Source organism: Poecilia reticulata, linkage group LG9 (assembly GCF_000633615.1).
Source record: "Poecilia reticulata strain Guanapo linkage group LG9, Guppy_female_1.0+MT, whole genome shotgun sequence".
In the NCBI taxonomy this organism is placed as follows: Eukaryota; Metazoa; Chordata; class Actinopteri; order Cyprinodontiformes; family Poeciliidae; genus Poecilia; species Poecilia reticulata.
In genome coordinates, this window is record NC_024339.1 from 2,573,749 (window position 1) to 2,597,299 (window position 23,551).

General features: G+C 37.3%; 1 protein-coding gene across 3 annotated transcripts; it reads left to right on the top strand.

Moving 5' to 3' along the window:
• Positions 1 to 5,424: 5,424 nt before the first annotated feature.
• Positions 5,425 to 21,631, top strand: ncaph (non-SMC condensin I complex, subunit H). Of its 3 annotated transcripts, none has more exons than XM_008417282.2 (18): positions 5,425 to 5,566; positions 6,610 to 6,835; positions 7,357 to 7,447; positions 8,036 to 8,128; positions 8,434 to 8,551; positions 9,434 to 9,585; positions 9,993 to 10,182; positions 10,340 to 10,422; positions 12,162 to 12,355; positions 13,407 to 13,552; positions 14,819 to 14,925; positions 17,883 to 18,002; positions 18,758 to 18,865; positions 19,068 to 19,211; positions 20,219 to 20,329; positions 20,488 to 20,564; positions 20,831 to 20,906; positions 21,254 to 21,631. In XM_008417282.2, exons 2-18 carry the CDS (start codon positions 6,615 to 6,617, stop codon positions 21,311 to 21,313), a joined length of 2,091 nt encoding a protein of 696 aa, XP_008415504.1. In that variant the 5' UTR covers positions 5,425 to 5,566; positions 6,610 to 6,614; the 3' UTR covers positions 21,314 to 21,631. The 3 variants fall into 3 exon arrangements, with proteins under 3 accessions (XP_008415504.1, XP_008415506.1, XP_008415505.1); XM_008417284.2 differs by having other exon boundaries at positions 20,491 to 20,564; XM_008417283.2 differs by having other exon boundaries at positions 6,614 to 6,835.
• The last annotated feature ends 1,920 nt before the right edge of the window (positions 21,632 to 23,551 follow it).

Genomic DNA, 23,551 nt, shown 5'->3' on the forward strand with positions numbered 1-23,551 from the left:
ACCTCTGACTTCTCCTAGTGCTGATTAGAAACAACCAATCAGAGCCCGGAGGCAGGTCTTACTGTTGTCAATCAAGCCCGTTTGCATGCTGTCCTGCTCTCCCTTGCTCTCTGCTACAACTTTCTCGCCATCAGCAAAGTCTGTTGTGAATGCTGGTTAACATGTCCACCAATAACGTCAGATGAACAGTTTTTCTGTAATAGTTAGATGTTTCTCTGACATTAGCACAGTCAGCAGCTCTTTCCAGCGGTTGATTGACAGCGCTAAGACCCTCCTCCTGGCTCTGATTGGTTGTTTTTGGTCCGGCGCAGTGCTCTTCTTCAGATGGCAAAGCAGCATGAAGGTGGAGGTGGGGGGGAGGAGCTTAACCTTTTCACAGATTATCTGTCTCGTGCATGGTAATAGTCTTAGTAAATATGTAAGAAAAGCTTATATTTTTAAATAAAAGTTACAAATTGCAGCTGGATGACTGCTGTTTTTAGTCAGTGGGAAGGATTACATGTAACAGTAATATGAAAATTCGTCATTCGTAACTGGTTTCAGTTATGAATTATTATATAGAGCCATATTTAGAGCTCTAATAATAATCCCCTATAACTTTGAATGTCCCTCAAAGTTATAGGGGAAAAAGTCATTCAGATAAAATATTAAGAATCCTTTTTTTGTTCTTGCCTTTTCTTCTTAATATTTGAGTGTGCGCAACATAACAGGACTTTTATTTCCCCAAGTGTTTTCCCATCATCATCCAGAGTAAGGACCCTCTTGAATGTGAAGGTGCCATGGTATTTGTAATGTGGCTCAGTGAGAGGTGTGGTGGTGGTAATTTTTCCTGCTGTAACTGATATTATGTTCTGCACCCTGCTTGTTAAATAGCCACGCATGCAGCCTGATTGGTAAAGTCAGGGTCCCAATCAGGCATGTTGATTAAGCATTCCGAATTATTTACCCAGCATCATCTGTGATAATAATGGCGACATCTTTGATTTATGAAAGACTACTCGTAATGATTCTGCTGATTTGCAAATCAAACACTGATAGAGTTTTTAAATTTATTTTTATATAATGAACTCTGGGGTTATTTTTCCTCGTGGGATGTCTGGGCGTCATCCCTCAGAAGGCTGCAGGGGGGGCTGTTTCCAAAGGAGTAACGATTTTATCCTGCGTTTTGATTCTGCTTGCAAACATCATCAACCACTTCATAACAATACTTTTCACTTGGAATTCTATTTATTCTCAAACAGAAAGATGAAAATCATCGACTTACACTTAGCCTGCTTTCTCGTGACATGGTTTATTTTAAAGTGTGCTGACCGTCCGGTGATTGTGTTTTCTCGTGCCATCTTCTCAGACAGGCAGGTTCTAATCTTCCAGCCTGTTTAAAATAACTCAGCTGCCGTCCACCTTCACCAAGTGTCATGATTTGGGGAAGCGTTGCTGCAGTGAGACCTGGTCAGCTCACCATCATGGCATCCATGTATCAGAGGGAGCCTGAGAAAAATAAGATGCCATCTATAAAAGAAAGAAAAAACTGAAGCAGGACCCTGTAACATGAGAGTAACCAAAAATATGTCTGTAAATTCACCAAGAACTGGCTGAGGATTGAGAAATGAAAAGTCCCTGAACTTCTATATTTAAAAGCTGCTTCTCAGAAAGTTCTACCGGTTGCCTCTCCAACGTTTTCCTGACGGTTCTCACTTCGACATGACTCCACTATATTGACAACGTGTCACAGGTTGAGGCAGGAGTCAAATTCTGAACAGAGAAGCCGACAGACGGACTAAGCTAAACAACTTTAATAACAGACGGCTCTGAAAGGCAGGAAAGTTGAGAACAAATGCAAATCAAACACACACAGACAATCATTCAGAACCGGAAAAGATACGGCCTGTAGGCACACAAGGAATCAAACCTGACTGAGTGGAAATGATTGGACAAAAATGCCTGAAAATGTTGAGTTAATGTGTTGAGCAAAATCTTATTATTGGTATATTTATGATAGATTTTTTTTTCTTTTCTTTTTTTTACCTCCATCACTAATACTCTTATCTATCTGTATTGATACTTATAGTTTTTTCTCTTTTTTAACTCTGGTAGCCAAGCAAAGGCATTTTGTTGCAAAATTCACAGTTGGCTTTTTGTGCAATGACATTAAAGTAAGTCTAATGAATTTTACATGTATGTAGTTCCGGGTGGAGTTATGAAGGAGGGGAGGTGTTTGCATTTTATCTCAGTATTGCATAGTCTGACCTTGGGGTAGATGTGCCAGGTCGTCCACTCCTCTGATGAAAGTCAGACATCTTCAGCGTTTTCTCTTTGTGAGACTTTATGGGCATTACTAAACAGCAGCAATGTCTGCTTTGAGGTTGTTGTTGATTGTTTTTGCTCCTTGACATTGACCAAAAGTTCTGCTTGTAAAGAGCTGAGCCTATTATGAATTATTATTACCCGAGAGCTAGTTTCTTTCCTAACCCGTTTCCAACTCACCGCTACAGAAGAAATGTTTATGCTAACTGGCTTAGCATCCATGACATGCTCTGCTGACAGGGAGAAGCTGTAAGTAGTAAAGAGCAATTGCAATGTGCATGATTGTCAGCACTAAGACCCGCCTTCCTGACACTGATTGGTTGTTTCTCGTTAGCACTAGGAGAAGACAGAGGAGGTTTGTTTTTTTTATTCACAGATCTGTCTCATATACTGCCATGACAGTTTCTACTAATATGTCAGAAAAATAACTTTTTTATGAAAGCTTTAAAGCTTTATTTAAAAACGAGAAGAAAAAAAGTACAACTCGTTTGGAATTTGGCGTGTGTTTTCATTCACTTGACTTTAGGTGCAATTAATTTTACAACCTTGTAAAGACCGGATTTTTTTTTTCTTGTGATGCATGAAAGCCTGGGAAAGAGAGAGATTGTGATTAACATATTTTCCTTCTCTAGGTTTGCTTCAGTCTGTTCCGGATTTAACAACTGAGTTGTCTTTGCAGCTCTTCGCTGTGTTGTAATTTCATTAAAAGCATTGGAGCGGAGCAGCTCTTTATTATGAATCTGCCTTATTGGCTCAGGCGTCAGCTTGTCCACCAGGCAAGTAAAGTGATGGTCCTCATCACAGTATATTCTGAAAGATCATTGTCATTTAAACTCGTCTTTAACAAGAGAATCGTGTCAAATCCCATAATCAAAGTGAGTTTTCCTGCCAGAAGAGGCAATTAAAACAGCAAAACAGCCAACAAGAATGTAAGGCTAAGAAGGTTCAGCATCCTTTGTGAAGCACTCTGAATGTTTTTAGTGGGATGAAAAGAGGGCAGAAAAAAATTTTGACTTTTAATAGTCGTCATCATCTGCAATCAATAAGCAGGCAGGAGTGATTGATCAGACTTTCTTTGCAAAGGAAAAAAAAAAACAAGCAACAGGCATCTGCTGAAGAGATGAATGTTGGGCCACATATCGCAACGTGTATGTGAGGGAGTGCGTTAATGTTTATGTGTGCTCATGCATATAAAGCGCAGACTGATTTAAAGTTTGAATGCCACAACAATACATCACACCGAAGTGCTTTTCTCATGACATGCATATATTTCAGAACGCCCAAACAAGCTGTGAGCCACGGCTTCCCTTTCTTATATCCAATTTTTTTTTTTCTGCCAGAAACTAAAAAAAATAAAGTAAAAAAATAAAAAATAAAGCGTGTAACTAACAGAGCCACTCACATGTTGCCTCCTTGGGTGGTGCAATTCTACAATCTGAAGATTTAAAACTTTAACATGAACATGACAGGAATCCTTCTAAGTGTAAGTCACAGAAGCTCCAAAGGTTTAGACTTTTCCTTTTTCATCATTCACATTGTGAAGCGCTTCAACAGCAGATTCATGTCAAGGAACCAACATGGAGTCATGCTATGTGGCCTCATGCTGTGTGAAATGTCAGGCCAACAAGAAAGGGGGGAAAAAAGCATTAAAAAAATCCCCAGGACTTACATAACAGGCAACAGCTTTATTTTTCACAGCAGATCAAGAACAATATGAGCAAAAACTGTAAAACGCTGTTATATTCTCAAATTTCATCACCACCTACAAAATACACCCGACTCTTTAGAGGCATCTTTTGGTTGTTCTGATTACAAATAATCAGAAAAGGTTACTTTTCTGTAACCTTTTCTGTAAAGTAAAAGGTTACTTTTCTGATTTGTGATTTTCTGATTATTTTTCAAAAAAGAAAAAGTTAATATAGTATTCTAATCATCATGACTCACAATCACTCATTATAACTTTCTTTATGTATATTGGCAGTAAAATAAAAAGTTTTTATCCCCTTACATAAGTCTGCTGTTTTTTGACCCAGTTACATGTTTCAGATAATCAACCATTTATTTATGATTATTATTATTTATTTATTATGAGACAAGGGAGTTTCCGATGGAAAAAGCAATCCAAACCAGTAAATGAAAGACTAATTGCTTTTTTTCTGTGCCGTATTGATTCAAAAACCTGTTGTGAGGATTTTTTTATTCAATATAATTGACCTTCTCTTATTTCTAAATAACTCTGAAGAATCTGAATCCATATGAGTTACACAACATTTGATTTTCCTCTGGGATCAATAAAGTGTGTTTGAATTCTAATTTTGTTTATCCAAGTTTTTTTTAATACATTCTTACTGTCATGTGAAGGAGTTTGTAACTGATGTTTTTTAATATCCTAGATACGTAAATGTTTTTTTGTTTGTTTGTTTACATTCAGACTAAGGCCTGGGTGTGATTTACCACGCACCCAGACTCTCTTAATAGATGAAAACAATGTTGAAAAACTGTTTTTTATTTACTCAGGTCATCCTTGCTGATATTAAAATTTGTTCCATGGTATGGTATGAGTGTGCCATAACAGCAAAAATAGGAGATTTTATTAAAATGATATTCATTTTATTAAAATGTTGCCTCTGTGAGGAAGAGAGGGCACATGTAAGAAAATGCAGGATTTAATCACAACAGCAGAGTTGGTGATTAAAAGTCTGGCTGTGGAGTTTACTGCCATCTAGTGAGGAGCCATTTTAGTTTTTTATTTATTTATTAAATCTTAATTTTAAAATTTTTATATCTAATAAATGCTTATTATTGTCTCAAATAATTAGGTTTAATATTGTTATTTCTGGGTTTCACGGCAAATTTTTGAAATGTTTGCCTTTCACAAACATACCCCCAATAATTTACATTTTAAGTTATGGATTATTTTTGTTGCATAGTCGCTCTTTTGAAGGTATATTATCATAAACCCATATCTGTTACATATAATGTCGCTTAAATCTGATTATTTCGAAATGTTAAGGATAGAGTGCAGTTAACACATGACATTTTACATTAAGCTCATTGATAAAAAAAAATAATACTGGCGCATCCTACTTCCGGGGACGGCTTTACGTAATGACGTTTTGCTATATTACGTAAACCGTTCGGCGCAAAAATTCAAACGCTGAACAGGAATTCAGAAAGTGCTGCTCCTTTCTCTCCTTTTGTTAAAATTCAGAAGAAAGTGTCCTCAGTCAGAAGGGCTTCGTCGGAACTTTGAAACCATAAGGTACGTTGTGTTGTGAAGTTCTTCTGAGCTAGCGAGACAGCAAACAATGAGAAGATAGTCATACTCGGGTTGCTCTGGTTGTTATGCTAGTGTTGAGTTAGCATAACGTGAAAAAGCAAGGTTTGAGCTCGGCCAGAAACTTTCATGAGGTAAGGCTTTCTTTGCTGAAACAAATATTACAGCTATCTTGTTTTATGCAATTTACAGACAGTCTGACGAATAACAATTACCGAAAATAAGATTATTTGCATACATGTTACTGATTTCAAGTTGTTTCTGTTGGTGGATATGACCCGAGTCGCGTCTTCGGTAGTGGTTTGCGATTCTATGACATGAAAAATTTTTCTCGTCCCAAGAAAATCTTCCCTAAGAAGAAATTTTGAATATATCAACCTCATTAGTCATTCTTTAATGCAGGAGCTTCTCTACCAATTTATTGCTCTTGTTTTAGATGACTGGTGTGCATGTATTACACGGTAGTCGTTACCAGGTCAAACATAAATATGGGTAAAAAAAAGTTGATCAATTCTTCCCTTCGTTCATTCATCAGTTATGAATCTATCCAGCTGTCAGTCATTCAAACTGTTTGTTCATCCATCTGTCTAGCAACTTTTTTTGTTCACTTGTGTTTAAAACTTTAGGACTGATAAATATTCTGCAATGAAACTAGCTGAAGTGGAGGGAGAACTCAGCTGATTTAAATATGAAAATTACGGAATTTGATCTTGAACAAAACTTCCATATTTTTGAATTCTTCAGTGCTTTAGTGTAACTGTAAAAACTGCCACAAAGCTGGCTTTCAGTCTGATTCATCTTTTCATCAGTCCAAGGTTTCAGTGGAAATTCAGCAAATCCAAGCAAAACACTATTAAATCAGAGTTCTGTTTTTAATTATTCTTGAGTTTTGGCATTTTTCACACCTACAGTAAATTTGCTTTTTAAAGAATTAAACGTAAGGTTTCTGTATTTAAGTGTAGCATCTTTTGTCACTCATTCATCTACTTGTGAAGGACAAAGTAACATCTGTTTTCTTCTGCGCCCAGACAGAATGAGTGCGACGTGCACGCCCGTCTCCCGGGTCCGTCCGGGATGGAACTCATCCTCTCTGAACAAGAACAAAGGTCTGTCGCCGGCTGCCTGCAGCACGCCGCTGCTTTCTGCCTTCCCCGGCAACGACGACGAACAGGAACGCCGTCAGCGCAGGAGATCAAGAGTCATCGACCTTCAAGCTGCCAACGATTCGTCCTTCACTGACTCTGGGTCTCACAGGTGAGCCATGGAGATCAGCAGGAAACGTAACTGGCAATTTGTATATTGCACTCAAACTTTGTATCAGTGTTATGTCAAAACTTTGTTTTATTTCAAGCAAGCAAGCAAGCAATGTTGGCTTTAAAGCACCCTTCCTGCTGGAGGCAGCTTGCTGGAAACGCATAATAAAGGGTACTTCTGAACTGGGTTTGAACCATCCAAGGTCACAGTCTGGAGGTACAAATACCAGAGTTGTATAGTAAACTGAATCTGGTGGGATCCTCCTTTAACCTCCAATCTCTGCAAGAGGGCTGGTGGATATTAAAAGCCATGTACTTTCAACTTTCTTCACCTTCACTGGACTAGGCAGGGGAGTCATTGCTCATATTCTTTGCTTAATTTCTTAATAAAATAATAATCGAAATGCATTTTGATTCATTCTTGATTGACTCAGTTAGGTAAGATTTATTTCCTTAACAATCAGCTTGACGGGTTGCCATGTTTGTTGCTATTCTGATGGGTTTGTTGTTTCTTCTATTCAGTGCCGTGGGGACTCCTGCTGCTGTACCCAAGCTGTCCAATGCTCAGATCTCAGAGCATTACTCAACATGCATAAAGCTTTCAACTGAGAATGTAAGTTTGTCTGGTCTGTCTGCACTGCATCTATGGAAAATAAAAGTGAAAACGAGTTGTAAAGAACTTTCTTTCTAATTTCATGAATTTCTGTTTTTTCTTTAATTTTTTTTCTTATTGTTTTTTTTTAATGGTTTTCTTTTTTTCTACCTCTAATTTAATTTCTTTGGCTATTTTCTTTTTCTTCCTTTATTCCTTTCTTCCTTCAGCTAAAAAAGATTAATCACAGTCTCAAAGTATGAAACTTGGATGTAAACTAATCATAAAATCCAATGTGATCAGTGGGTTATCAAAAACAGGTAGTTGGTTGTAACCCTTTGTTTTTTACATGGATTTGATCATTAGTTCTATAAACGGTATGAGGATTTTTTTTTTTTTTCTTCCGTGCTACAGCATTGTTTCTAATTTTGGGAATTATGCTTTCACAGAAGAAAAAGCCTATAAAATGCCCGTCTGTTTTCAACATATGAAACAGACATCTTTTGGCTTTTTGTAACATTGTGCCTAAAGGAGCAAAAAAGAATTTTGATGAGAAAGTTTCACTTATAAAAAGTAAGTACGATTCTAGGTTTTTATTTTTATTTTCAGAAAATCACCACCAAAAATGCCTTTGGTCTCCATCTGATTGATTACATGGCTGATATTCTAAAGCAAAAGGATTCTGAGATCACCAACTTCAAGGTATGTCTTCTGAAAACTGCTGCTTTGTCATTGATATAAGTATTACAAACTTGAATGATAATATTAACATTTAATGTTAAGTGTTAAGAAAAATAATCATTACATGTTGAATGTCTTGGTTTTCAAAGAAACTGCTTGTGTTGTTATGATTTTGGTTAAGAAAATCATTTTGATTATGATGTGAGCCTTTACACCTCAACAGATGGAATAATGTTTCTACTATCTATCCTAGAATTTATAGAGTGCAGTCACACAGAAGTTTTGGTGAATTTTCATCATGCAAGTTGTTTGGTTTGTGTCTACAGGTGGCAGCTGGGACTCTGGATGCCAGTACAAAGATCTATGCTGTGAGAGTGGATGCTGTTCATGCTGATGCCTACAGGGTGTTGGGCGGTCTTGGGGCCGAAACGAAACCTGGAGAAGGTGAGAATCCAGCATTGAGTTCTGTTTGGTGATTGTCCTAAACACTAGGGGGCGAGCTGTATATTAATAGTCATTCATTGTTCCAGTATCTATTGGTTATTACGTCTTGTTTTAATAATTCAGTTCTCTCGTAGCTGTATTCTATTCTTGGTTATCCCAACACTTGTTGTGTGTGTTGGTGTATTTGGTAGGAGGTGACCACTCACAATACTGCACAAAAAGCTGGGTGTATTTAAAGGACCTTTATTATGTCAAATTTACATTTAAGCTTTCCATCATGTTATAATGCCATTTCCTCATCAAAAACATACCTGTGGGGTGTTTCCTTGATTCTTTCATGCATGTTTGAAGGATCCTTTAATCTCCATGGCGACCATTCAGCTGTGTAAAATGCCTGGGTGGACCTAGCCCCGCCTTCGAGACGCAGCTCCTCCTTGGAGCTGCAGTTTTGAAGTTTCTTAGCTTTTGTCTCCCAGAGCAGTCCTTCAATTTGACTCTCCCACTCGACTCCTTCAGACTAGTCAGCAGCAATTAGCAAACACCTGGTAGAACTGAGCATCTGCTGAACTCATTATAAGAGCTACTTCTCAGTGAAACTCTGGTAAAAACATTGACAAAGGGTTAATAGACGAGCCATGCTGTGATGACTTCCTGAAGGCAGAGTATCAGGAAGAGCACCAGCTTCTTAAAGAAACAGAGGCCCAATTTCAAGGCGTTAAATTACAATATAAAACTTATTTTCAGTCATATTTGATATGTATGCAGCACTTTTTAAACATCTCAAGTAGTAACTCGTTTGTGCTATAAAATTGCAATATGTCCAAACAATCTGCTCCAAGTCAAATATTTATCCTTCTGCTTGTACTTTTTGTGCTCATGCAGATCACGGTTTGAAAGATGAGAACATGGATGGAGACGAGGCAGCTGGAGGGGACATGACTGCCAAGCAGCCAAAAAAAAAGAGGCCTCCTAAAAAGACAGTGGAGCAGAACCTGAGCAACATCAACTGTGCAGATTCTGAAAGGAGATGTGAGGTAAAAGTGGAGCTGTTGTGTACAATACACATTACTGTTGCTTTCTGTTTAGGAGTACTTGATTTTCATCACTTTATCCTGTGGTTGGGCGATAAATCAGTTCAAATAATTTAAAAAAATGTAAACCAATTTTTTCTGAGGAAAATCTGGCAGGTTTTTTTCTACTAACGCACCACCTACTGTGTCCACACCACGCTGTCCAAACATTGGGTGATGGCAGATACTTTATGATTGGATTAAGGTCAGGAATCAGATGGGGGGTCAAACGGAGCGTTCAGTTTCCTCTTTAACCCCTGTTTTATCACTTTTATTCAGCTGTTAACCTAAAGGAAACTCTATGACGATGTTACCGGCTTTTACTTTGTAGCGCTAATTCAGCGCGATCCTTTCGTTAACTTGTCTCCCAGGTGGACCCCATGTTTCAGCGGATGGCCTCATCCTTTGATGAGAGCAGCACAGCAGGGGTATTTCTGTCCGTTCTATTCAGTGAGAGCAGTCGCTGTGAGCTGCTGTTCCCCTCAAACATGACCCTCCTGCAGTCCACACACTCCTACTCTCCACCGACTCCACAGAGAGTTTCTGCATCACCGTTCAAGGGTAAAAAAAAACACAGCAACCAGTATAAAAGGAGTTCATCTTAATAAATGTTTGTTGTGCCCTGTGACATTAGTTGAATATTTGAGCCACGTTTCGGAGCTGATATCTGTAAGGAATATTAAGTTCTCTCTGTTTCTCTGTGCTGTGCCTCTGCCAGCTGCACTGCAGCTTTCCCAGCAGAAGAGCTGCATCTGCCCCTCACTGCAAGACTTCTCGTTCACAAGCTGGAACCCTGAGCAGGTCAGAGGAACCATCAAACTAAAATATGTGCTTTTGAAAATCATTTTGGAGGAGATGTGAATTATTCCCGACCAGAATGCACTCATTTCTCCTTTAATTACCAGGAGAGTTATCTTATTAAAGTGGAAAAAATCTGGCTCTACCCTCTCATTCACATGTTTGTGGGTTAAAATTTGAACACTACACATGGTTGTGTACTTTATCTAGTGATATATTTCTAAAAACAATCAATAAAAACCCATTGATATTGGATTGGAAATATCTTGGAGCTCTTTACTTCTGTTGTGATCTCAGGCTTAAAGGAATATTTTTTGCTGGGTTTTTACAAGTACTATTTAGGGGTTGGCAATTACCCAATTCAAAAATACCCCACTTATAATAAATGTCTTATCATAAAATTTAGATTTATCGTTGTCACCTTAAATTGTTTAAAAAAAAAAAAAAAATTGTCTGCAATGTTATTTTTACGGTTTTTTGCTGTTTGTTCAATAAAGCTGAATCAATAAATCTCAGTAATTTTGAAAATATAACTAAATGCCACAAGTGTGTGAATTTTAGTGGTACACATCACACTTCTTTTTGTGACTGGTGTCCTAAAGAAGCCCACTGCAGATGGGTGTGTTTCTTATGAGCAGAAATCCAAATTCAAAAATATCTTAATGATCTAAAAGAGAAATGAAATTTTGTTCCATGGAGTCACAGAAAAAAGCAATAAATAGTTCTTATTGTCACTTTTATTGTTATTACAACAGTACAAAAAAAGTAATAAAACTTCATTTCCACATCCTCTCCCCCCACCCTGTTAGTATTTCTGCATACCGTAATTTACCAGTTAGCCACAACACTTCGTCAGGTTAGCCTAACTCTCAAAGCTGTTCTTTTTATGCTGTATTAACTTTGTGAATTTTACACTAAAACAATGATGAATCTCAATCTGTTTTTCAGTCAGAACTAATGAAAAAGAAAAAACTAGTGAATTTGAGGTTTGGAGCACATTTTTCTGACAAAACTGTCTTCTTATTCTAAATACAGAATTTGCTCTGTGCTGGTCATGGAAGTAAAGGCAGGTTTAACATACTAGCTTATCTTTTTAGAAGTGGAATCAGATTTTTTTTTGGTTTTGTTTTGGGGGGTTTTTCAGGGTGATTTCCTGTTTTACCTTGAGGCTGACCTACTAGTCATTCCAGATTTTTTGTTCCTTGTTTTTTTTCTTCTAAGGAGAATAAAATCAATATGAATATCCTGTATGCTTTTTTCATAGAGCTAGTAGTAAATTAATTTTAACAGAAAATGATTAACTATGCTATTCACGTTGATGCATTGTTGATTACATTTTTGGAGATCAATATTTTTACTAAACTCAATAGAAGTGCATGAAATTATTTCTTGATTAATGCTTTTATGGACCAAAAATGCTCACACTCGATAGATTTTATGCATTTAATGAATATTTTAAAAATCTACATTTTCTTTTTTAATTTTTTAACTACTTAACTTCCCAATTTCTGCTGAGTCGATCAATAGAAAATTGGAAATTTTTTATTCCCTTTAAGTGAATTTAAAGCTCCAATTTCAAGAAACTTTTTAAAATTATGTTCCAGCTCATCAAAATATAATGTCCAGACTAAACTGAAAGTCGTACAATTTTCTATCAATGTTTTAATTACTGGTTAGGTAATGAATAAACGGAGTCGAAGTAAACCATGAATCTGTCTGTCTGGATGTTGATCTGCCTTCAGACCATGAACCAGCTGCTGGAGAAGATGAAGCAGGGCGAACACGTGTTTGACGTGAATGCTGAGCCAGAGCCGGAGCCAGAAGAAGACGACTGCCCTGACTTTGATGCTGATTATGAAGAGGGACTAGCTGACTGTGAGGAAGGATCTAAGGAACACAAGGAGGGTTGTGAATCGTCCGGCCCCAGCAAAGCTAGGTACGAGGACAGATGTCGTCGGCCCGCCCTGTGGGAATATTTGTGGCCATGATTATTATATTACCAGAAGTTCTGTTTTTTTAAGTTTTGAGGTGTTGTGGGACTCGGAAACAACAACAACAAAACAAGCGACATTTTCTAATCCAAAACCCTTTACTTACTGTATTGTTTTTAATCTGTTATTTATGTTATTCTACCATCAGCTTGGTTCAAAGTACTGTTGTACTCACTCAGCTTTCATGTAGATTCTACGAAAAAGACTCTTCTTTAGAAATGTGGACACTTATATGAGCTTTAGGGACGTCTGTCCTGCTACATGTTTAGCATTGAGATGCTATTTTAGGCTTGCATAGCTTTGGTGATAGGCTAACTCCATTTAGCACATCTTGAACACAATACTCTTTCCGAGCATCCTATCAGATCATTTTTAGAAGCAGATTTTTTTAATATATATATTTTTTTTTAAAGTGCCAAGAGAACCAGCTTTGTCGTACATCGCTGTTTGCGATTGCCGCTTGTGCATCAGATTTACGAGCGTACCAGAAACAGAATACAAAAGTTCTGGCCGGAACTTTTTGTATGTGTATTTTAAAAAAAAAAAAGAAGAAGTAGTATAAAAGCAATTAATTTAATCAGTTAATTGCTTTTTTAATTGTTTTTAATATATCGAAATTTATGTGGGGGGAAAAAAACATGTTAAATACCTGACCTTTGTTTTGAAATATTTAAAGATTGGCACTTCAACAGGCGGAAACTTGAGCTAGTTCCTCAGTCTGATTGATCCTTTTCCTTACATCTGGCATGTCTATGAACAGAACAGTGAAGCTGTCATCAGCATGTTGATCAGAAAACACATTTTCACCTCAAAAGTGTTCAGCAATTTGTGTTTACCTCTCTCAGCTTCAGATTGTCACTTTCACACTACTCCTTGTTACAATTCAAACTGAAGTGTAACAAAGTCCTTTGCCGAGGTTGAGAGTAGGACAATTGGGTTCTGCTCCTTTCCAAGGTTACCATTTTCTTTCTGATGATTCTTCTGTCGATCCTTCAGGGACGTGATTCCCATTGGAGAAGGAGACATCGCCACCATGTGTCTGCAGCTTTCCTCTCAGCCCAGAGAATATTCTTACTTCAGCCCGAGAACCATGGCAGCCTGGGCCGGCCCCGGATACTGGCAGTTCAAACCGAAACACAAATGTGAGTGAAGAGAATCACTTTTCTACTCATCTTAAAGCTACAGTATACAATTTTTATTTAACAAATCAGTTTTTTACACAGTTGTTAAAATGATCACTATGAAGTGACAGAATAATATAAGATAGTCTGTGTAAAAATCAAGCTCGTCCTCCCTGAGCTACTATAGCTATTTGCAGAAATGCACAGCTCCCGGTCCAAAACAACCAATCAGAGCCAGGAGGAGGGGCTTACCGCTGTCAGTCATACTTGTCTACTCGCAATGTTTTTGGGTTTTTTTTTTTTTTTCACAGATTACCCATCTCATACCATACTGTCACAACTAGTGACTGTATTAACAAATGAGTACAAAAAAACATATTTAAGTAAGTTATATGCTGTAACTTTAAGTAGAACATGCTCAAATTTATAGACAATTTATATTGATCTGTTCATATCACCATAATTACCATAAGTATGTTTTTCAAACTGAACTCTGTTTGACTTCTACTTGACTTCCAGTTGATTCAGAATAAGGTAAACTAAAATCAATACAAACAGAAAATTCCAGCTGTTTTAAAAGAAAATCACTTCCCGTTCAATCAGAAATTTTCCGGACATTGACTCATTCTCTCAATGTCCGCTCTTTATTTTATGATTTATAACAAATAATGGTACACAGTTTTTATTGCATGTGCAGACTGGGGTTATCTAAACCTCTGACTAACATTAAGGAGTGGACACTTTGAACACTCGCGCTAATGGGCGTTCACAGCACTTACATTTCTTCAAAATAAAGACACTTCTTGCTTGATTTCATTAAAAAATTGACATAACTTGAGGCTGAAATATGGGTTTGAACAAAAACCCATATTTAAATTTCAAAACGTAGTAGTTTCTTTTCTTGCTGAATTGAATGTCCTGAAAAGAGAGTATTAGATTATAAATAGTAATGTTTTAAATTGGGACTAATGAGAAAACGGTACATACTTAAAATCAAAACGTGCACCTGCTCATTACCGTAAAGACTTGACAAGGACTATTCTTTCTGTCCACTACATCTTTTTTGTTTTCCAGAGGAAGGAACAGTAAACATGACTGCATCCTTACACAAATATTAGCTATGCTAACACACTAAGCTTGTTTGAGTGACCTGGAAGCAAATGATCCTCTCACATTCTCTCAAAATTGAAAGTTTATTGATCCCTGCGGTTCATGTATACAGAAAACTGATTGTTTTTGTTGTCCTTTTTTTTATTTTTATTTTTTATCCTGTTTGTTGTGTTCCAGTGGATCATGTTCCTGATAAAGAGACCCGAAAAAAGAAGACCAAGAAGACCTTTGAGATAGACTTCAGCGATGATGTCAACTTTGACACGTACTTTCGCACCACAAGGGTAAACCTGCTTTAAACCCCAACACCTGAATATTTATTCAAACTGTTAAAAGAAAAAAAAGTAAAGTGTCTTATATCCTAAACTCTTTTTGCGCATCGATTGTTTTGGCTGTTTAATGCCTGATGGAATGGGTTTAGCTTCAGCATAAAGGGCAAGGCATTAATAATAACAATACATTTTATGAAGTGTTTTTTAAGACACGCTGATGCTGTACAGTAATAAAGATTAAAAAAACAGGAATAGCAACAACAGGGAATCAGAAACATAAATTAAACTTTCAATTTTAATAAGTATAGTTTTCTTGGGATAGGGAGTTTCCTGTTTTCATATAAATCTTCATCATTTTTGCTTCAGTCTTTGACATTTGACAAAGGCAGGAAGAATCTATCAGAATGTGTCGTTGTCAAAACTGTCATTAATGCAGGGCTTAAAGAGCTCAGGCCGGGGGCCGGATTTCCAGCTTTTGACCAAACTGTAGTCTTCGGGCTTAAAGACCTCCGTCTACAAAGATATCTGCCAATCAGAATTCTAGCTCCCGTGTTCTTGACCAATGACTATAAAACGGTTTGTAGAAAAGAAGCGCATGCGTTCGGTTCGGCGGTTAAATCAAATGCGATATGAAAGAAGATTGAGTTTGTCTCACCCGGTAAAGAAACACGTTTACTTGAGAAAAGAATTAAAAACAAGTGGCGCTGGGCCTAGCTAGAGGAAAGAGGACAAGCGGGAAGTTGGCGGAAATTTTTACAAAAGGGGAGCGCTGGGATTCCTTTGGGGGCGTTTGGTCGAAGGTAAACTTTACACCTTACAATCACAACAATACCAGTTTAGACTTTGAGCAACTTGCTAAAACTGTATTTCGTAGCATTCATTTTATAGCGTTAACACCGGTGCTGTAAGTGGTTCGGTATGAAACGGGTGTGATAGAACAACAGTACCACAGCACTTTTAAATTTCAACAATCAGAATACCGAAATTGTTTCCGTTGTTTTAAAAGGTTTATGTCAGTCTGCCTTTCCCCCATCGATACAGTTCTCGACCGCCCTGCACCATACAGGGTAAAAAAAAAAAAAAACCCGAGGCGCACATTGCACAAAACTCTGAAACAKGAGAAGCGGGACATAAAACAGAGCGACGAACTATATGTGAATTATGGCATAAAAACAGAGAATCCAACCCTGAACAGTGAAAAATCAACACATGATGTGAAAACATGACGATTAGGCGGCACAGCAGGTGATGAGTGAAGATTACTGATGGTCAATAAATTATCAAATAAGTTTAGCAACAGGAAAGAAACTAACATGGACATAGCAATAAACCAGGAGAGAATAATACTAATCAAAGGAAACTAAATGGAAATGAATAATAAAGTGCAAGAATAAACTAAGAAACTAAAGTAAATACAGAGGAATAAACTTGTATGGCAAGACCTTTCGAGCAATAATTAATACAGAGGACTGTATGGCAAGAATAAACAGACACTATTTCCAGATAAAAGGTAAAATAATGATGAAGTGCCATGGGTTTGTTGAGACCACATCTAATACTGAGAATAAATATATCTTACAGACCATAACAGTAAAGAACTTATCACTTATTTTTATGTTTTTAATTAGATTTGATATATTTATTTCTTCAATATTATTTTTCATGAGGCTGATGATTCCATGACACTTTCAATTTGACTCATTAGGATTTTATTAAGAACCAGATTTGTTCTTTGTAATTTCTGTTCAGTAAAACTATTAATCTATAAATCAATAGACAGGTCTATATAAAGATATAATCCATGTTTCWGTCTCATATTTGTATGGCATTAAAAGGACCTGGAACTTTAGTTTTTCCACTGAAAGCTCTGGTTTGCACAATAAATKCCAYGYGRGTGAARYTTTATGGATGATRCTCTGATGTCCCATTCTCCTGAAGGCAGCACAGAGCTGCACCACCAGAAACTGACAAACAATGAAGAGAAGAAGAGCTATAATTAATGTAGTTACAGTTCTATCCATGTTTTAATGTTGCAGAGCTCAGTTGTTTTGCAAATAGTTTGAAGTTTTAACTGGCATGTTGAACATCTTTTATTTGGTCATTTTGTGGAATATTTAACAACTGGAAAATGCCGAAGAACAAGAATATTTTTTCTGCTCTGTCTGCTGTTAGGCCCGCCGATTTTAAGTTGAATGTTCATTACATTTTTCATAGACACCTGTGAAAATAATTTCTATTCCCATGGCTTTTTTGTTCTCTGTGAAATTATCTTGATGATAAATACAGAAACAAGTATAACAATCAAAACATCTACAATATTGATAGTAATATTAATGATAAAATAATAGTCAGTGCAAAGTAGCCTACAAATTCTTTGTTGGGGGGCGGTGAGGGACCTGGATAAAGGCTGGGGGGGCGCTGGCCCAAAAAAGGTTGAGAAACTGATTTAGTTGGTAATGTTGCATGTACTAAATTACTTGCTAAAACATTGGCTGAAATGACTCTTATTTAATGTTGAGGGATTGTTGCCTGTAAGGCAAACCTATAGGGCACAGACATTTTACATTTTGTTTCGAGTTGAAATGTACTGAAGTCTTATTTAAGTTTGAGTGTTTAGCTTGTTAATTGTATTGTTAGAAGCCATTGTTTGCACTATTCAAAGACACTTTTCATTAACTGTGGCAATAGCAACGGTATAGTTAATTTCTATCATAACTATAAGTTTCAGGCTCAGGATTTTTTTAAAACTCTAAGCCCTGTAAATGGTTAGAATATGCCTTGATCCCAATAAAATGCATTTAAGTTTGCGGATGGGACATGAATAAATGTATAATAATGTGAGGCACTGCAGCTCCAGTAACCTGATGGAGCTAACTTAGACGGCTGAATTACTGATTCCTCCCAAACATTTTGTTTTTTTGTGAGTCTCTTTTTTTTCTCTCTCTCTCTCTCTGTCTCCTTATGTCCAGGCAGCCACCACTAACAGTAAGTCCGCCCTCAGCGCCAGCAACAAGAAGACAACCCTGCCTGCAGATTTCAAGTTTGCCCCAGAGACTCTCTCCCAGCTCAGCCTCAAGCCGTCCAGCTCGGTGAGACATCCGCCCCACCTGGTCACTGATCTGCTTTCTAGCTAAAATACATCAGAAGTAATAAATCATAATGGACAGTTCTATGTTTGAGTGAGTCTGATTAATCAGACTATATCTAAGTGTTCAGGAGAACCCGTACCAACATTCACCAATTTTGTCTCATTTTATTTTTTCATTTAAAGAATCCTTTATCAATATGAAAGCTCCAGTTCTACATCTTTACAGTCACACTAATCCAAGACAAACACTGATTTCTAGAAGCTTATCTAAGACATTATACTGTGTGGGATTTTTTTTAAGTGGGCACTTGGAGCATTAAAAAAATGTTCTTCACACATACTAACGGGATTCCAACATGTCTAGAAAGCATTAAATGGGATTTAAAGTTTCTGTCAGTGTGGGGAAAAGAAATGGAAGAAAAATGTGTATTTCTAGGTTTGATTCCCTTTCTGGCTGTCTTTATGTATTGTTTAGTCTTTCTTTCTGTCTGTGTTTTTCTTTCTGTGTCTTTGTCTTTTTTCTGTCTTTTTTGCCTTTCATACTTTCCTTCTGTTTCTGTCTTTCCTGTCCTTTTTTGGTCTCTCTCTCCGTCTTTGGCCTTACCACTCTTATAAACATTTCTATTCTTACTTTCATTGGAGGTTGAAAACGTACATAGAAAACAGGAAGTTTATTTCTGGAAAGTCGAGGATTCTTTGACATCTGACACATTGTCTAGATTTTCTGACATAGAATGTGTTTTCTGCTCTGTGTAGTTGAGTCAAGAGGCCCAGAAGAGACTTTCTGGAGAGCTTGGAGAAGGAATCGGGGATTACGACTACAACAACGCCAACGACACAGCCAACTTCTGTCCTGGTCTCCAGGTCTGGAAACCATCTTTACGATAGCAGAAATCTGCTGAGACTGCAGTATGCGTTAGCAGAACAGACCAGCTGCATAGCAATATGGTCATAGTCATACTTATCTTGGAGATTACAATGTCCAGCTGTGATTATTCGCTTACTGAAGCTGCTGTTTGACTAGATATCAGCAGCAGCATGAAAGCGGCCGTCCGCTCTGTTTCAGGGTGGTGACAGTGATGATGATGTCGAAGGGTTTGCTGGTTCAGATGACACTCAGCCTTCGGGTGACGGTCTGTCTCAGCCCTCACAAAACCTGGAGGGAGTTTCCACCTACGGGGAGGAAGATCTGGTGCCTGAGCCACACAGGGTATGTCCTCTGTTTGATACTTTCTATAACACAAACACAGAGCCTTACAACAGCTTTCACACTGCGGTGAGCTTCCACCTTACAAGCTTCCTCTGTTTTTTCTGATGTCGTGTTAAAATAAGAGATCAGTGATTGGTTTCGTTAGATCTATTCAATAAGGAGCATTCAGCTGCCACGAATTTAAAAAAAAAAAAAAAAAACAAGATGGAAACATCTTCTGTTTTTTTTCTATCCTGTCATTTTTGGCACCAGCGGAAAGAATTGTAGAAAAATAAACCTGTCATAAATCTAGGGCTGCAGCTAAAAATTGAGTGATCTGTAGCAAGAAAAAATTGGCACATTCTGCAGATTCTTCATTTAAGCCTTTTTATGTAATACAATATTAGGAATTAATTAAAATTCAAAAATAAACAAATCAATAACAAAAGTATTTTATGGCCTAAAAAGTAAACATTTGATCATTTGAAGCAGAAGATGCATCACAGCTAAAGTCCTTCCAACAATACAACTGAGCTCAGCTCATTTTGCTTGACTTAACAGCAATGCAATGTATTGCTGATCTGTTTATTTTTTTATTTTCCTTTCACAACTAATACTTGAATAGCAAAAGATGCTCAGTTGATTTTTTTTTCTTTTGTGTTTTACAGAATTTGAACCAAGTGAAGCTAAAACTAGAAAACTAGTTTTTAGTAGAAAACATCTACTGTCTTATATGCAAAATGTTGATATGTGTACAAATTTGTCTTAACTACTGCCCAGAGTATGTTTTTTCAGAAAATTGCCTCTCTTTTTTTTGCCTTTTTTTTTTGAGTCTGTACACTCCAGTTAACAATTAATGAATTACTAAATTAGTTGCCAATAATTTCAATAATGAAAATACTGCACTATAATTATATTCTGCGCCTGAATGTGTAAATCCACCTTCCCCCCCGCCCCCCCTTTTGCACATTGGAAAAATTTTTGCTTCGTAATTTCTTCGAGGCTTACTGTGTTACTTTGCTACGAAGGTGAACAAAATTGAAATCAACTACGCAAAGACGGCGAAGAAAATGGACATGAAGAGGCTGAAGAACAGCATGTGGACTCTGCTGACTGACAGTCCAGAAAAACCAAAACAGGTAAATCACTTCTTTTTTTTTTTTTTCCCCCCCCTAACATCTTGTCCTGAGAGTTTGCGCAGGGCGAGCAAAGTAGCCAGCCAGTCGAGTTGAGCTGGATTTGTTTGATTCTGTGTGTCCAGTTCTGTTTTATTGGCTTTTCCTCTTGATGTTCCCAGCAGGTGGAGGAGACTGCAGAGGCTCCAGTGTGTGGAGAGAAAGCCTTCAGTCAGACCACAAAGACTCTGCTTCAAAGGTACTGGCCAACCTGCTGGCCCGGCCCGCTACGACTTAACACTTGTGAAGAATATTAATCAGAGTTGGCGCTCGTGCTGCATCACAACAGTGAATACGAGTTCATTCTGCGCAAAAATAACCACTGGTGCACTGTTCCCAAATTAATCCCACTTTATTTTCAAAGATAACAGTTTTTGACTTCCAATTAACGGAAAAGTTGAAAAAAGATATATATTTTTTAAAGCGTCTCTGTTTTCCTGTTTCTCTCCCTCTGTGTTGGTCCAGATTACCCAGCAGTATGGCTCAGAACCTGTCGGTGCCACTGGCGTTTGTTGCCCTGCTTCATCTCGCTAATGAAAAGGTGAGCGTCACTCAAACACAACGCCTGGATGCTTATTAGGAAGTAACGTTGTGATTGATGTGGCCTGTTCCAGTGGTTAACAGATGGGCTCTAGGGATAAGTCACAAACTGTTGAACATACACACACTAAGGCTGTAGAGAAATCTGTATGTCATTGGAAACATTTAAAATAACAGATTTTACTGTAAAACATACAGAGAAATGTATGTATGTAAAATGTATGGTCTTCTGGGCACATAAAAGACGTGTGACATAAAGGACTTAAAGAAAAATGCAGACAGCTGCTTGCTGTCCAAACCATCTGTAAGCTTTCCAGTACAGGTATTGATTTCTGATTTCTTTCCCAGAACCTGGAGCTGGTGAAGGTTGATGACATGTCAGATATAATCATCAGACAAGGCCAGTGAGCTGACCACAACGGAGGATTTGAATGAAGAGTCACAATTTTTATTTTTGTTGTCGTCATTCTCTGTACTTTCTACAGCCTTATTTTTCATACTCGATGTTTATCTAAAACTTCATTTTTTTCTTTAAGAACATGTTTTTAAGTGTCTTTTCTTGTCTCCATGTAATGCAGATTATCTGCTTTTGCTCCCTCCAGCACCAGACCTGTCCCAGCTCTTTACTGTCTCTCTGTCTGTCTGTGTAGATAATTATAACAGCTCAACCAGTGCTCAAAAAATGAATTGTTAAAAATAAATAAATAAAAATTTCATAAATTTCCAGTAATTCTTAAACACAATGATAACATAACTATTGTGGATCATTTTCATGACGAGAAACTCGTATGATTTGCAGTGGCAAATCAGAGCGCGCGCAGCTATTTGTTGATCCAACCAGCAGGAACGACACGCACCGCCTCCTGCAGGGTGGTGGTCAGACTGGTTGGTCAAGGTATGAAGTTTCTGTCTGGGTGTAGCAGATCAACAAGGAGGAGCTGCTGGGCCTAAAGCAGGACACCAAACCTTCCTGATATATGAGCAGAGGAAAACTGAAGGAGTTATTTTTGTCATGTATGTGAAATTGTAGAGGAAATGCTTGAGTTTTCAGGTCTTTGTCATTTTCAATTAGCTTGAAATCCAGCTTCTAATTAAGACGAATGTTAAGGAAGCAAATCTTTTTAACAGCTTTACAAAGAGGCCAGCAGCTGGTAGGGAAATTATTAAAAGCATCGTTCTTGGAGGAAGTTCATTTGGCTCTGTTGATTTGTAGAAAAGAAAATAGTCTAACAACTCTTTGCTTTTGCAGTAATAAAATCTGATTAATGGCTGTTAAGTTCGAAAAGAGGGGATTGCCTTCACAAGTAAGCAAATAAAAGCAGAGCAAAAACCTATTTAAGCTTCATCTCAAGTTAATCATTTCCAGTTTATTGGGATTTGAAGCTTAAAATATTTCACAAGATTCAACCCTCGAAAAGCAGATGATCTATGTGAAAGCCAGAGAATGTTTTATGAAACTCCAACCTTAACCAGAAAATGTTTTGGGTTGTTTTTTTTTTTGCTACATTAAAACCACATTTTTATTGGAATTTTATGAGAAATGAGATGCAAGAAAATGATGCATGCTTTCAAGAAGTTTGTTGGAGAAAAAAAATTACACCACTACTTTCTGTAGATGTCTATTTAATAAATGGGTTTCAATATGAATGCAACTGTTGTGCAAACAAAAGGTTTCACAAAAACAAGGAACACAGACGGGTCAGGGATAAACTTGTGGAAAAGTATGGTGCAATTACAAGCCGACCACAGCATGGCTGTTGACCCAAACATACGGAGAGGAGAGAGAGATTCTGGAAACCAGCGTTGCAAACTAGAAGAGCTGCAGAGATCCACAGCTCGGGCGTGACAATCTGTCGACTTATAATATGAACTTAGAAGACGGCACTGGCCAAATGAAACATTTTAACCAACAAGATGTGAAGTGTAGCAGAAAACTAACTCTGATGGACCAGATTTTTTAAAGAATGTGTTTTGCAAACATAGTGCCCTGTATAAAACTCATAGGCTCAAATGAAGTGAGTTGACTTAATATTTTTGGATTTTCATCAATATAAACAATATCATTTGAAAATTATGAAGTTGTGGTTGATTAGGTTATGGAGTAATCAACCATAACTGACCCACGGTAGTCCTACCATGCATCAGTTCATACCCGCAGATATGACTATCAATTTACTGTAGTTTGCATTAGAGTATTTTTCTTTCATGAAAAAGGCACCAAAACACCAGTCCAGGGATCCACATTTATGCAGATCTGGATCAACTGAGATCTTCTTTCAAACTGTTTACAGATTTATGCTTGTCTTTATTTTTACAAAATAGTGACATAATTGCCACAAATGTTTCTTAACTTAAAAAAAGTATTGATTCTATCCACCTGTATAAACAGAGTCCATCCTCATACATATTTATTTCTCAATCTTCCCATTTATTTTTTAACGAAATATATTTTTTGCCTAGTAATTTAAATTCCTGTAAGTCTAAGCTCTTTGCCTTTTGCTGTAGACCTCCGTTCAGTACTGTTGCTTAAAAATGAAAGATGACAAAACACACAGCACTGAGCTTTTCCTACAGAGAAAAATACAATGCTTTATTCCAGGAGAGTTTATGACTCAATAATTATGACTCAGTAAGATCACATTTAGG